Below are 14,086 nucleotides of genomic sequence, written 5' to 3' on the forward strand. Positions count from 1 at the left end.
GGCAGCACACACACACACACACACACACACACACCACACACCACACTCTGCATCCGGAGCAGCAGCAGCAGCAGCAGCTGCAGCATCATCGGAACGTGCTGCATTCACACACTAACCGTCGCTTTTTCCCCGCTGTCGACATCCATGCATGGAAGAAACATCACACCTTTCATTCCCCATGTCTGTGCTGCATTCAGGTGCAGCACATCCTCTCCGTGACGTACAAAAAACAGCGTTAACGCGCTGTAGCCTCATTAAAACCAACAACTCAAGAGCGAGCTCGAGCTCAAACAGACTGCAGTCAATGTCAACACATTCGGTTTATCTGTTTCAGTAAAGATGAACGGCGGCAATCGTCAACAGTATCTTACCGTGAAAGTCCCTGAAGGATCAGCCTCTGCTGACAGGAGGAGGAGATGCTCAGTGAAGGGGGGACGGATGCTGATGGACACTCGCGCAGCCCTTTCTATGGGCAATGTCGCCCCCTGCCGGTGAGCCGCCTCTCAGCAGTCATGACAGCTTGTTTTGTATTCGCCAATCTGTGTTGCAGTCAAGGGATACTTCGAGTAAAAAGTATCTGACCAGAAAGTGACTTTGGTAGAAGTTGAAGTCAGTTTCTTTTATAATATTACTTTTTACTTTATTTACTGTAAAATTCTATAGTAAATTGTCTATAATATTTACTATAAGTATCAAAAGTTATTTTCTGATACAAAATGTACTTAAGATATAGAAGTAAAAGTATTTTAAAAGTGGTGTTGGGCCATGGTAGCTCAGTGGTAGGGTGAGTTATCTTGCAAGGTTGTGGGTTAAATTCCTGGCTCTGCTAGTCTATATGTGTCCTTGAGCAAGACACTTAACCCCAATGGCAAAACTATAGTGTAAAGCAGTTCATCAAGACTAGAGAAGCTCTATATAAATAACAGACAATTACCAACTCTTAGGATTGTATTTGGTAGTAACAAGTAAAGATAGTTAGAGGAAATGTAGGAGTAAAAGAAAAGTTTGATAGAAATAGAAATAACAAATAACAACAACAAATATATTTAATATAAAATTATGTAACCCTCGTCTGCCTTTAATGTGTATGTGGTTTGCCATGGTAGGCAGACTGTGCAGGGATCAAAGACAAAGACTTGAGTAATCGTTTCATGTTATTATTGCATGTTTCATTATTTATTACTTTTTTTTATTAATTAATGCTTCTGTCACCATTTGATTGCGTCATGATTCTTGCGTGGTACCTAGCGCTGCTGGGACCTGTCCACAGGAGAGAGGACACAAGATAAACAAAGTGTGGGAGGAGAGCCAGTCGCAGAGCAAATTGAGCATTCACAGGAATGCCTTCAAACGCACCACAGTCATTCACTGCATTTCTTCTTCTTGCCCTGGGTTGAATTCTGGACTAAGAGGGGCTCGTGAATCACAACGTGGATAAGCATTACTCTCAGGTTGGCACTTTAGTGGTGGTGTGTATTTTTACATTGCTCTATGCCTGTATCAATGTCTTTTGCTGGTCAGCACTGCAGCTTGACCTTTACGCTAAGGACCTCATCAGGAGAAGGCAGACCTGGTACCTCCTGTTCACCTACTACTTGGGACGCGTTATTGAGAACATCATCCTCATCTGGATCTGGTTCATCCTTGAGTCTAACTTTGTGTTTTTAGCGTCACACTGCTGTGCATCCAGCTGGTCATCTGCTACGGCCTGGCTGTGCTCTCCATGCGTGAAAATAACAGCTTGTAATCGCTGAGGCTTGGATCTTCAAAGCGAGCATCTACTAATGGTGAAAAAAAGTACTGACTTCCTTTCGTATTCGTACGTTATGAATGTCAACAGCCGTTAACACCAAAACCAACCAACACATTTCCCGTTCCGAGTAAGTGGCCATTGAACAAAGTTAAAATATTACAGCAGTGCTATTAGCCTTCACACAGAACCTGAAGGGAATTGTGCTCGTAAATTATTTCCACAATCAAAATATGTTAAAATGTTGCACACCACCCCTATTTCTCTCAGTGTTGCAATCCACTTTGTATCTGCAATAATGGTGCATTTGAAAAAAAGTCCAAAAATAGGGACCTTGGCTGGAGTGATGTAGTCAATCGGAAGATGAAAGGAAAGGATTTATAGAAGGTTTTAGGTACATAAGGATATTCAGCTTTTGATATTGAAATGCGTGGTTTGGGAGCATCGAACTCTAGATGGTAGCATCTCAGTGTGCAGCCTGTGGGAAATTATTAGTAGAAGATATTTGGTGGAGCAGTGACACGGTCGAATACTAAAGATGAAGTCGGAGAGTAAACTGCCATGATCAGTTTGAGGAAGTTTAGACTGACTGAGCAGTTAAGTGAATTATTTTTTACAAGTGAGGTTTTTAGTGAGTTGTAAGGCAAGACAAATTCATTTCCACGTCCCATCACTGGCATCAGAGTTTTAGAGCTGCACTTTTGGTGCAGAAATCTGACTTCATATTGAAAACGTTTGACGTGATCATGAAAGGGCAGGAGCAGGTGTCATCGAGCCCAGACCTGCAGGAAAACTCATCAGAGGAAGAGATCGTGTTCGTACAGGCGGTCCATCAAACCAAGGTCCAACCACCCATCAGCATTGTGCTGGCCACTTTGCTCTATGTCTCAGAGTTCGTCCTCACTGCCGTGGTCTGCACCAAGTTCGACCGCAACGGCCATTTGATCTGGATGACCTATTCCATCATCTTCCTGCTGCTGCCTGCCGTGCTCAGTCAGTTAACGTTGACGTTCATACACAGAGACCTGGGCCGAGACCGGCCTCTGGTATTCTTTCTGCACCTGGCGCTACTGGGACCTGTCCACAGGTGTATTGAGGCTCTCTGGCTCTATTACAGGGTGGGTGAGAGAGAGGAGCCATATTTCACCATCTGCAGGAAGATCCATCTGGAGAAAGGACACAAGATGCACAAAGAGTGGGAGGAGAGCCAGTCACAGAGCAAATTGAGCCTTCACCGGGATGCCTTCAAACGCACCACAGTCATTCAGGCATTTCTGGGCTCCACTCCTCAACTGACACTACAGCTGTATGTCACCATCCAGCAGTCATATGTGATGCCTTTAAGACTGGTCCTGATGATTATCAACCTGATCTCCATCACATATGGGGCTCTCGTCTGCAGTGTTCTGGCCATCCAGATAAGATATGAAGACTACAAGCTACACTGGCGTCCTACAGCCTACCTGTGCATGATCATATGGAGGTTTCTGGAGATTTCCTCCCGGATCACAATTCTGGTTCTCTTCAGCACGGCTTTCTCACACTGGGTTGTCTGTGTTGGCTTGGTTAACCTGATCATATTCTTCTTCTTGCCCTGGGTTGAATTCTGGACTAAGAGGGGCTCGGTGAATCACAATGTGGATAAGCATTTCTCTCAGGTGGGCACTTTAGTGGTGCTGTGTATTTTTACATTGCTCTATGCCTGTATCAATGTCTTTTGCTGGTCAGCATTGCAGCTTGACCTTTACGCAGAGGACCTCATCAGGAGAAGGCAGACCTGGTACCTCCTGTCCACCTATTACTTGGGACGCTTTATTGAGAACATCATCCTCATCTGGGTCTGGTTCATCTTTAAGTCTAACTTTGTGTTTTTTAGCGCCACACTGCTGTGCATCGAGCTGGTCATCTGCTATGGCCTGGCTGTGCTCTTCATGCTGCTCTTCTTTCAATACTGCCACCCCTGTAGGAGCCTCTTTAAGCACAACATCAAAGATTTTCTGAGATGTGTCTGCTGCAGTAGAGGAAGTAGAATAGCAGCAGAAGAGGGAGTCGGAGGTGGCTGCCCCCTTCACCCTCAACTGCCACCCCCATCCTCTCCTGCTGCCACCATGGTGCATGTGACGGAGCAGCCACATGAGCTGCAAGACCCCCGAAACTCTCACTCCTTTGAGCGGGGCAAGGAGACTGTTCTTGTTGACATGGTGGAAGGAGCTTATAGATGGAATTCTTCAAAATTTCGTCAACATCCAAGTTCTATTTAGAGATGCATCCGAGGAATACTAAAGCACAATGCTGACGCTGCAGGGTTCATACCTGAACTGAACAAGGCATTGAGATGGTTTACACAAAAACTAGAATTTGTGTGTGTGTGTGTGTGTGACGTTGTAGAGAACAAACCTTATCCCTTTAAGAGAGAGGCTAACATCTGATGATTATTACGTTCATGTAAACACCATTTTATAATTTTATTTTCCTGTGTGTATTTTAAAATGTATTTAGTTTATAGTTTGACCATTAGAGGGAATTTGGTACAATTCTCCACTAAGGACAAAACAAGAGAGTAAGTGAGACTGCATACTTGGAATGTTTGCTTACACTGGAAAATAAACTTGTGAGTAAATTACTGCTAAATGTTGAACACAAGAAAAGTTCATTTGTGTAGCACCTTGGAGAGGTACAAAATCACAAAGTGCTGTACAATAAAATTTGTACACAACTTAAAAGCAACATTATACAAAAGCAATTATCAATAAAAACAAAAGTAGGATTTTGATCAATTTACAGATTAGGGGTAACAGCTTGAACCACAAAGACACTTCTGGTCTTGGAATGGATCGTGGGGACAGTGAGCTTTGATCAGATGACATTAGGGGCAGATTGGGCAAGAATGGAGGAAGTCATGAGTTCTCAAAGTTAAAACCAAAATTTAAAAACTATTGCAAAATGGACAACCAACCAGAGTAGGTGTAATATGTGATCTCTTATTGTTTCTAGTAACGCTGTTTCTTCGCTGCATTTGCATTTTGGACAAACTGTAAACAGAATCCAGAAGATGGGAACCAGTACTTTATCATTATGAACGCACATTATTTATTATTGGAGAGAAACCCAACAGGAACACAACGAGCAACCGTGGAGAGAAAAACTCCCTTTTTACAGGAAGAAATCTCTGACAGAAGCAGACTAGGAATGTAAGGTCATCTGACCAGTGGTTAGGGGAGGAGAGGCTGAGGAAAGGAGGTTGGTGGTGGGGAAAAAGAATGTTAAGGAGAGAAGATGATCGAGAGACAGAAACTCAATGATTATGTACTAGGTGAATTGTTATATATAATATTTGCTACCAAAGACATATAAATATATTGTAGTGTACTTGACTGTACTATTTCAAGTCAGCAATACGGTGCAGTGAAAAGTATTATACTCTTTTTAAGTACACTGAAACTTAAAATGACGGGACAAGTTCCATGACGACATTTTGGCGGAAGAGGAAAAACAAAAGAAAGTGAAAATAACGGCTTGTAATCGCCTAGGCTTGGATCTTCAAAGCGAGCATCTACTAATGGTGGACAAAAAGTACTGATTTCCTTTCGTATTCGTACGTTATGAATGTCAACTGCCGTTAACACCAAAACCAACCAACACATTTCCCGTTTCCGAGTAGGTGGCCATTGAACAAAGTTAAAATATTACAGCAGCTTAGACAAAAACACGGTTATATCGACACGAGCTAACTTGACAAATGACTACAGAGATGGCTGCTGAAAGTACACGGAGGGACCCATAATAAGTAGGTGGTTCAATAGATGCCTGATATATTGCATGCATATGTTTGTGGTTGTATCCTTTTTTTAGACATTTATGTGTATTTTAAAATGTCCACGCATTGAAATTAAATAATTTTCGACCAGGGCTTATTTTTTACTCGGCGTTTTTGTCGGATGTTTTTACGTCGTGACGGTGTTTCACAGGCGGTGTAGCAGCCAGTGGGTCTTCGAGCAGGAAAAAGCGCCAACTTATGCTGCACCTTAGGCAAATTGTCTGTAAATGACTTTAATACGGGACTTTCGTTGACATGTACTGAGCTTGAATGTGGCATGACTCGTTCTGGTAAGCGTTAAATGAGACATAGACACTCTCGGGGTTGTGGCGGTTTGTTAGTTTGTTTTATCTTGAAGTGAACTGTTAGTTACGGCGTGATGGTGCCTGTTCTCCTCACCGCTCCGTTTTGACCTAGTTTCTCCGCCGCGTTGTCTGCTAACTGCTCAACAACACCAGTGTGCAACGCGCCATTGTTTGAATCCTAACTGCTTCTTGGTGTCAAACAAATAACGATTTCTAACGAGGACGAGTGGGATTTAAATGTTGATGGGAACAATGAAAACAGGAGCCTTAACGTTAGCCAGCTGCGCTAGCATGTTATGTAATGCGCTGTTTGTAACCGTTGGACTGTACGCCAACTTTGTTGACACAATTTAAATGCATATTACAGCTTGAAGTAAGTTAACTGTTCATCAGCGTGAAGTGCGTAGCTACTTCCATGTTCGTTGAACTCTGATGGCGCCCTCTTAAAGTGAAACTTGTCCTTCTCTTGCCAGTGAGGGGCGCTGCGTCAACTCACTAGACAGGCAATCACCCTGAAGCTGCCAGAGTGAAAATGCCAGGTCTGCAGGGTGAAAATGTTGTGGCGGCTCTGGGGAGCCCCATCAAGAGGAGTAAACTGTCTCTGAAGTTCTTCCAGAAGAAAGAAACCAAAAGGGCGCTGGATTTCTCTGAACCCCAAACAGATGAACCTAAAACGACTGACCCAGTGGAGCTAGAGGCCAGGTGAGTCCCTGCTGACTGTGTGATTGATCTGAGGTCACATGAAGATATCTTTTATTATACCACATTTCTGAAAAGTGGTGTCTGAGAGTCACTGTGAGCATATCTTCTCATTCTTGCATCATTTTATTTACACAGCAAGTTAAAAACAAGTTCGCAAAGTGCTTTGGCAGACAAAGCAAAAACAGGAACAGCAACAAGAGAAAGAAAACATGAAGGCAAAACCACTAAATTAACCAAAACACCAAGTTTCAACAATGAAAACAAGAATTGGGAATCAACCCAAGCCTTCCCATTAAAAGCAAAAGTGAAACTAGAAAAACACTCAGGGTACAGACCTCTGCCAAGGCAGCTCAATAACTACAAAATACACCCTGCGTCTACAGATCACGCCCAAAATTTAATCACTTTTTCCTGGTCCCATTGCGGACATTTCCTGAAATTGCATCCAAATCTGTATGTGACTTTCAAGTTATGTTGCTAACAGACAAACAGACAGACAAACGCCGGCGAATACATATACCTCCTGGCGGAGGTCAGCAAGGCAATCAGAGATGGCAGACTTCACCCCATTCATGCAACAAGCCTCTCACGGCCTCTGTTGGTCTGCTTAACACTCCAGTGATGCCATTCACCCTTTCACCTGCACACTTTTACTTATTCACATACTCCTGGCTCAATCACCAGGAGCAACTCAGGGTTAATGGCAAAGTCGGACTACACGGTTTAAAGGTGCATTATGTAATTAATCTAAAGCCGCTGGCCATAAAATCCTCCTAATATGTCACAAAGACTCAGGAATAATGTTCATATAACATACTGAACTCACCAACAACAGTACAGCCAAAATATTTGCATTAAAAAAATATTTTGAAGACTGCAAATCATGTTTATGTTTTGAAATCATGTTTTGGCATGTGGCGCCACCTACCGCCGTCTACCAATCATTGCAGTCAGTAGTGTCTCAGCTGCCGAGCAACCATGTGTTGCCAGTTACGTCAGAAAACGAAACCTAAAAGACCTCTGTATTTTGAATTTGAATGTAGTAACCGTTTTTGGTCACATTCTTACATATGGCACCTTTAAGTAAGATTGCGTCAGAAAAAACATCACTCTCTTGTGACTGGTGTTTCTTCAATGCCCGTGGTCTATTCTCATACAAAGCTTGATGTCTTGGTGAGACAAACTGGCGTTACGCAACGTATCTTGCTGACAAGACCGTTCAAAACCATACCATGTTTGAAACATGGCAATATGTGAGATGTCATGGGACCCAATCAAGCACCATTTGAGGTTTTGCAAACTTGCTTTTCAACCACATAAGCTTGCTAAAATGTTATGTTTTGAATAATTCAAGGTGTTAAAAGTTTTTATACAGTTGTAGAATGAGTTTGACCTAAAATATTCATGGTGATACTTCATGTGTTTTACGTTCAGAAAATTCTGACACTGTACTTTGTTGCTGGGTAATATTTCACTATTATTACTATACATATTAATCAGCTTTTTGCCAAATCCCATTTGTAGAAATTCCACCTCCTTTCTTATTATTAATATGTCCTTAACAACAGTTGATATTGATTGCAATACTATGGCCCAGCTTTTATGAAAGTAGAACACTGTTTAAGTGTGTTTTCTTCTTCATTGTTCAGCACCTGTGATGACGTGGTCTTTGGTCCTTCACCATGTCCAGCCTCCCCTGGTCTTCTTCTGCCATGCGAGAAGAGAGAGAGCTTGTTGCCATTTGTGGGGCTCAATAATCTCGGCAACACCTGCTATTTGAACAGTGTCTTACAGGTTGGTCATTCTGAAGGACACATTGTGTAAATAGTGTGTATTTATATTAAAATGAATATTAAATGAATGTCTTATGTCTTTATTTTATGATCCACTAATGTCACCAACGTTTCGTGTCTATGACATTTCAATTAGGGATGCACAATATTGGACTTTTTGCCTACATTTATTTGATTTTAAAAATGATAAATGATGAAAATAATTTTGTTTCTGTTTTGTTTCTCCTGAAGGTTCTCTACTACTGTCCAGGACTCAGAGTGGGCGTAAAGAAACTGTACGAGTTGTCAAAGAGAAAAGACAAACCCAAGGAAGAAACCGATAAAAGCGAAGAGGTTAGTGCAAATACAAATTATTTATATTATATTATTTTACTTCAGTGAAATGTTGTACCAACATCCCTTATTGCGAATTGTAGGTTTGACAAGCTAATAAAAAAATGCATCCAGCCAAGAACTAAATTGAAATGACAGAAATGAAGCCTTCCTTTTGCATTGATTCTGTTGAATTGTTTTACTTCAGGAGTTGGAAGACTCAGCAGAATCCCTGCCGGCTCATGTTGAGCTCCTTGGAAGCTTCAACAGTCTGATAACATCAGTGGAGCAGCTGCAATCGAGCTTCCTGCTCAACCCCGACAGCTGCAGTGACGGAGAGCTCGCCACACCGCCTCGAAAAATACTGCACACTCTCAGGTAAACGACATGATCTATACGATGAACAATGACTGTTGAGGTTATGAGTTGAGATAGAATGGTAGTTTATTTATACTAAAATCAGTACATTTTCTCTTGTCCTTCAGGTTATACCATTACATATTAATAACCATTTGACTGTTACAGTTCCTAAAATACAAACGATTAAAACAGCCATTTATGGTCCAGTATATAAAAATTAGGTATTTGGAGGACTCATCTGCACATACATTTATCACATTTTTTTGTGACCAGCAAGAAACAATTGTTTAGTTAAACTGATAATATTATCTGACTAGTTATCTCTTTCTGTCATGTGTTTCAGGCAGTTGAACCCCATGTATGAAGGCTATCTTCAGCATGATGCCCAGGAGGTGTTGCAATGCATCCTGGGATACATCCAAGAGGCCTGTGACACCATCAGGAAGGAGCAGCAGTTGGAGAGCGATGTTGACAATACCACAGAAGTCAAAATAGAGAATGATGCTCCTTTGGGTTCAGGCACATCTGCAGCAGAATCCACAAGTCAAACAGAAGAGGACAGTCAAGTCGCTGGCAAGAGAAAGAGCGACACAGAGGTGGGAAATGCCAAGAAGAAGCCAAAATCTGTCAAGTCTAAGAAATCTGACATGGAGGAAAACAATAAACCCCTCACCCGCTCCAAAAGGAAGTCGTCGAGTGACATCACAAAAGACATCATCCAGGATAAAACTGGAGATGAGAGGGCAGAGAAGGAGGGAATTAAGAAGCTAAATGGGGAGGAGGAAGGAGTGAGCGATAATGAGGGGAAAGGTGAAAAAACATCTAAAGAAACGGATGGGAAGAAGAAGAAACGAGCTAGGCTGAGCTGGCTGATGCCTTCTGTGAAACAGCCAAGTATTTTCTCCAAGTTCCGCAGCGTTGGAAGACTCAGCTCCATGACTGTGAAGAATCAAGAGAAGCCGGAGAGTGGACAGAGCCACGAGAAGAGTCAGAAGAAAGCCGGTGATGAGAAATCACCACCGACTGTGGCTGAAGACAAGACAGCAAAACACCACGGTATGTGATACTTACCGATATTTCATAAATGGGAGAAGAAAATGCATAAGAATGGTTCAAAATCACATTTGAACCAATGCAAATAACAAAGGCTACAATTTAAGATAATTATACAGTATAGAGCAACTGACAAGGGTTTATATTTTACTGTAAGTGGGTTTGACCCAGTTTTTTCAATGTTAGAGGTGTTAAACAAAAGAAGCAATCTCTTATAGGAATTATTTAATTTTATATTATTCTTTTATTTTAATGTAGATCGAACTGAAGCTAGCCTTTAAGTATTGAGCAAATCAAATTGCAATATTTTTCAGAAAAACTGCACTCATGAAACTGAACAGATCATTTACACAGAAGTGTGTGTGTGTTTGTGTCACTGTTGTATTTTAGTTTTAGGCCTGGACCTGATGGAGCGCTTGTTCCAGGGTCAGCTGGTTCTGAGGACACGTTGTCTGGAGTGCGAGAGCTTCACAGAGAGGAGGGAGAACTTCCATGACATCAGCGTCCCGGTGCTTGATGATCAGCCCTGCAGCCCAGACGATCTCTCAGAGGGTGAGAAGATGGCAGCCTTGTAAATGTGATCTTTATCAGGTCAAAAAGGAAACTTTTAATGTGTTATGGTGTCATTTTACGTCTGTGTGTAAAGTAAATGCATAGTTTCTCCTCTTCACACATCATGTTAGAAAATTTAAGAATTGTGTAGTAAAGACTGAACAGTTTCTATCCAGTGTTCTGTTCAGGATTATTTTATCCAGCTGAGAGAAATTTGAAAATGTGTTCTATCTGGATTTGCTCACACTTGAATAAATGCTTTATTCTCCAGTGTCTCCAGACCCAAAACCAGAGCTGAAGACTCTGAAATGGGCCATCGCCCAGTTTGCCTCAGTGGAGCGCATCTTTGGAGAGGACAAATACTTCTGTGAGACCTGTCATCATTACACAGAGGCAGAGAGAAGTCTCCTGTTTGACAAGACGCCTGAAGTGATCACCATTCATCTCAAGCGCTTCTCTGCCAACAGTTTAGAGTGAGTCAACTACAACAGCAATTTAAAAAAGATAACTATTAGATGCATTTACCGATTCTGACACTGATTTATTTCTGAAATCCCTTTTAATTGTTGTGATTCTCATCCTGTCTGGATAGCCGTCAGTAAATTAACTTGTTAGAATGGGACTTTTTAATATTTCTGTTATGACATGTAAACAGAATTATGTGGCATTAACTTGTCTCCCTGTTTGTTTTCCTCTCAGCTTGGACCCGTACGCAGGCCTCTCTAAAGTGAACACTCCTCTGCAGACCCCTCTGACCTTGTCTCTGGACGAGTGGTGCACCCGTCCCTCGTCCACAGAAGGTCAACGGTACCAGCTGTTTGCCGTGGTCATGCACAGTGGCGTCACCATCAGCGGCGGCCACTACACCGCCTACGTCCGCATGTCTGACCTGAAAGACATGACACTCTGCCTGCAGGACGGAGAGGAAACGGAAAAGAAAGAAGAGCAGAAGGAAGGCGGGAAGGAGGGAACGCAGGTGAAAGATGAAGCCCTGGACTACGATGATGGAGAAGTTTCTTTCAGCCTGAAGGCGAGGGGACGGAGAGGTGCCAGTCTGGCTAACGGCAAAATGGCAGGCAAAAAGCTGTCTGAGGGTGGGGTCGGACTGTTGGGGGGTCAGAGGAGTTTGTCCAGTTACGAGGTTGCCAGCGGCAGCAACAAACACACAGAGAAATCGGCTAACATTAGAGCAACAGAAGTATCTAAACGGAGAAAGACAATCAGCAGGTTGGGCCGAAATAATGAAGCTGGACTTAAAAGGGAGCCGGAGGAAAGAGAAGAGGCGTCGGCGACATCCTGTGGAGTGGCGGCTTCCACAGAGCAGCATGCTTTGAACAACCTCCTGGAGTATGAAGGCAAATGGATGCTGTTCGACGACTCTGAGGTGCGTTTGTTTGAGGAGGAGGATTTCCTACAAGCCTGTTCTCCTGAGACATCCTCCTCATCAACGCCATACCTGCTGTTCTACAGGAGGATGCCTGGAGCTGGACGCTAACGCAAACACACGGGACTGCAGTTCAGTTTAAAGGGATTGTGCCTGGCAGGTCTTTTGGCAGGAAAGTGCTCTGAAAAGTGGGACAGTGGTTCAGACAGTGCCAAAAATATTGTGGTTGCCATATTTAAGTGACTCTTTCAGGTCAGAATCTCAGAATCCATCTGCTCACATTGCCTCATGGAGTTAAAGTGAGAACTAATCTCGATGAATTTGGATGTGATTTTCTTCACGCCAGGGATGACTAAACCTTTTTTAGACTTTGTCGTACCTTGTCTTTTTGCAGTCTGCCTTTACAAAGTCCTCTATTTGATTTGTCACATGTATGTTTCCTCTTTTTTTTTTCCAGATTGGAAAAAGCACTTTTAAATAAAATATCATTAAGTCAGAAATATAACGTGCTGAATTTTTTTTTTTTTTTTTTTCCCCAGCCTCATTTTTCTTTTTTTTGTTTCACTGAATTGGGTGTAGAGGAGTTTGTCACTGCTGTGTATTTGGACTGATTATGCAACTTTAAAAGCCAAATAAACAACAAATCCTCTCCACTGACGACTTGAAGTGATACACACTGTCCTGCTGGAATTTTCCACGTAATAAGCCTTGTGTAGTTTTGAGACGATGTTAGTGAACCATGATGTCTTGACTCCTTCACTCGGTAAAGTAAAAGGTATTTAATATACTGGGGTTGCAACAATTAGTTGATGACTAAATTAATCATCAGCTATTTTTATTTGATTAGGTTTGAGTGTTTTTTGTGTTTTTTTCCCCCACTATTTTAGACTGTCTCTCAGGCTTTTGAAATGTGAATATGTTCTGTTTCTTTTTCCATAAAACAAAGAAATAACAACAAAATAAGACATTTGAGAACATTATTTTGAGGTTTAGGAAAAACTGATCAGCATTTTGTCACATTTTATGGACCAAACGAGTACATAACTAATTGAGAAAATAATGGACAGATGAATCGATTCTGAAAATATTTGTCAGTTGCAGCCCTATTATAATATACAATGTTTTATTCATGCTAAACTGGCATCAACAGTACCAAGAAAATACGTTAAAGCCTGAACTCAAGATAAGCTAAGGTTTTATAAAATGTTTTGATTCACTTTTCACAGCTTTTTTTTTTGTTTGTTTTTTTGTTTAAATAAAACTTAACTTCAAACGTCTGAATGTGTAAACCAGGTTTGCGATCTTGTGGGCATTTAAAGGATTAATTATTTTAAGTTCAGTTCAGCTCAATGTGATCCAAATATCTTTCAGTTTACAGAAACATAAGAGAAACCAGAAAACGCTAGAATGAGTTTGGAAATAATCATGAAAAATAGTCTGTTTTCTGTCAAATGAGTGATTGTTGCAGCTGGTTTGAAAACAAAATATATTTTTTAGGTGAGCAGACGTCAGATATTTGTTTCAGGGATTGACTGTGTGCTGTGTTAATGAGTGAAACATCATCATGAGCCATATTCACTTATGTCACTATAAATCATATTTAAGTTAAGCTTTCCGGGGCAAATGTGTTTTTTGTTTGACAAAATACTTGCCGATCTATCATGAAAACAAGTGTGTCTTTTAAACTGTACCTCATTCCAGCTGTAATGACCTTCACGATGACAGTCTAGTTCTATAAGCAATCAATAAAGTTTTTACCTTTTCATGTCCTGTCTTGATGATCATTTCCACTGCTGTCAACCAACACAACATCATTATCGTTATTTTTGTTGCATCTGACTACATCAGATCCGAGGAGTTACACATGTGTCTTATGTCTGTCAGGTTAAAAATAAGACCGACCTGCAAAACAAAAAGTTAAATATATACACTTTTTAAAAAAAACGACGATTCTAGCTGTAAACGTCTGGTTTTTAATGGAATATGTACATAGGTGTCTAGAGGCCCATTCCCAGTGTTCTAATGGTTCATTGTGTTTGCCAATGGCATTAGAAGGCT

At 41.5% G+C, this 14,086-nt stretch overlaps 2 protein-coding genes across 2 annotated transcripts; both read left to right on the plus strand.

The window, feature by feature from the left end:
- Window positions 1–2,496: 2,496 nt before the first annotated feature.
- LOC310925742 (endoplasmic reticulum membrane adapter protein XK-like) lies at window positions 2,497–4,011 on the plus strand (the record flags this gene model as incomplete). The annotated part of the gene is made up of 1 exon (XM_083887756.1): window positions 2,497–4,011. One exon carries the CDS (start codon window positions 2,497–2,499, stop codon window positions 4,009–4,011), a length of 1,515 nt encoding a protein of 504 aa, XP_083743882.1.
- A 1,724-nt stretch (window positions 4,012–5,735) lies between these two features.
- On the plus strand, window positions 5,736–12,139 carry usp1 (ubiquitin specific peptidase 1; the record flags this gene model as incomplete). Its single annotated transcript, XM_083887757.1, has 9 exons — window positions 5,736–5,857; window positions 6,346–6,574; window positions 8,224–8,368; window positions 8,599–8,700; window positions 8,888–9,057; window positions 9,383–10,095; window positions 10,483–10,644; window positions 10,916–11,117; window positions 11,344–12,139. The coding sequence occupies exons 2-9, from the start codon at window positions 6,405–6,407 to the stop codon at window positions 12,137–12,139; spliced, it is 2,460 nt and encodes an 819-aa protein (XP_083743883.1). The 5' UTR covers window positions 5,736–5,857; window positions 6,346–6,404.
- Window positions 12,140–14,086: the final 1,947 nt, after the last annotated feature.

This window comes from Microchirus variegatus, assembly GCF_963457635.1.
Source record: "Microchirus variegatus genome assembly, chromosome: 4".
Classification (NCBI taxonomy): Eukaryota; Metazoa; Chordata; class Actinopteri; order Pleuronectiformes; family Soleidae; genus Microchirus; species Microchirus variegatus.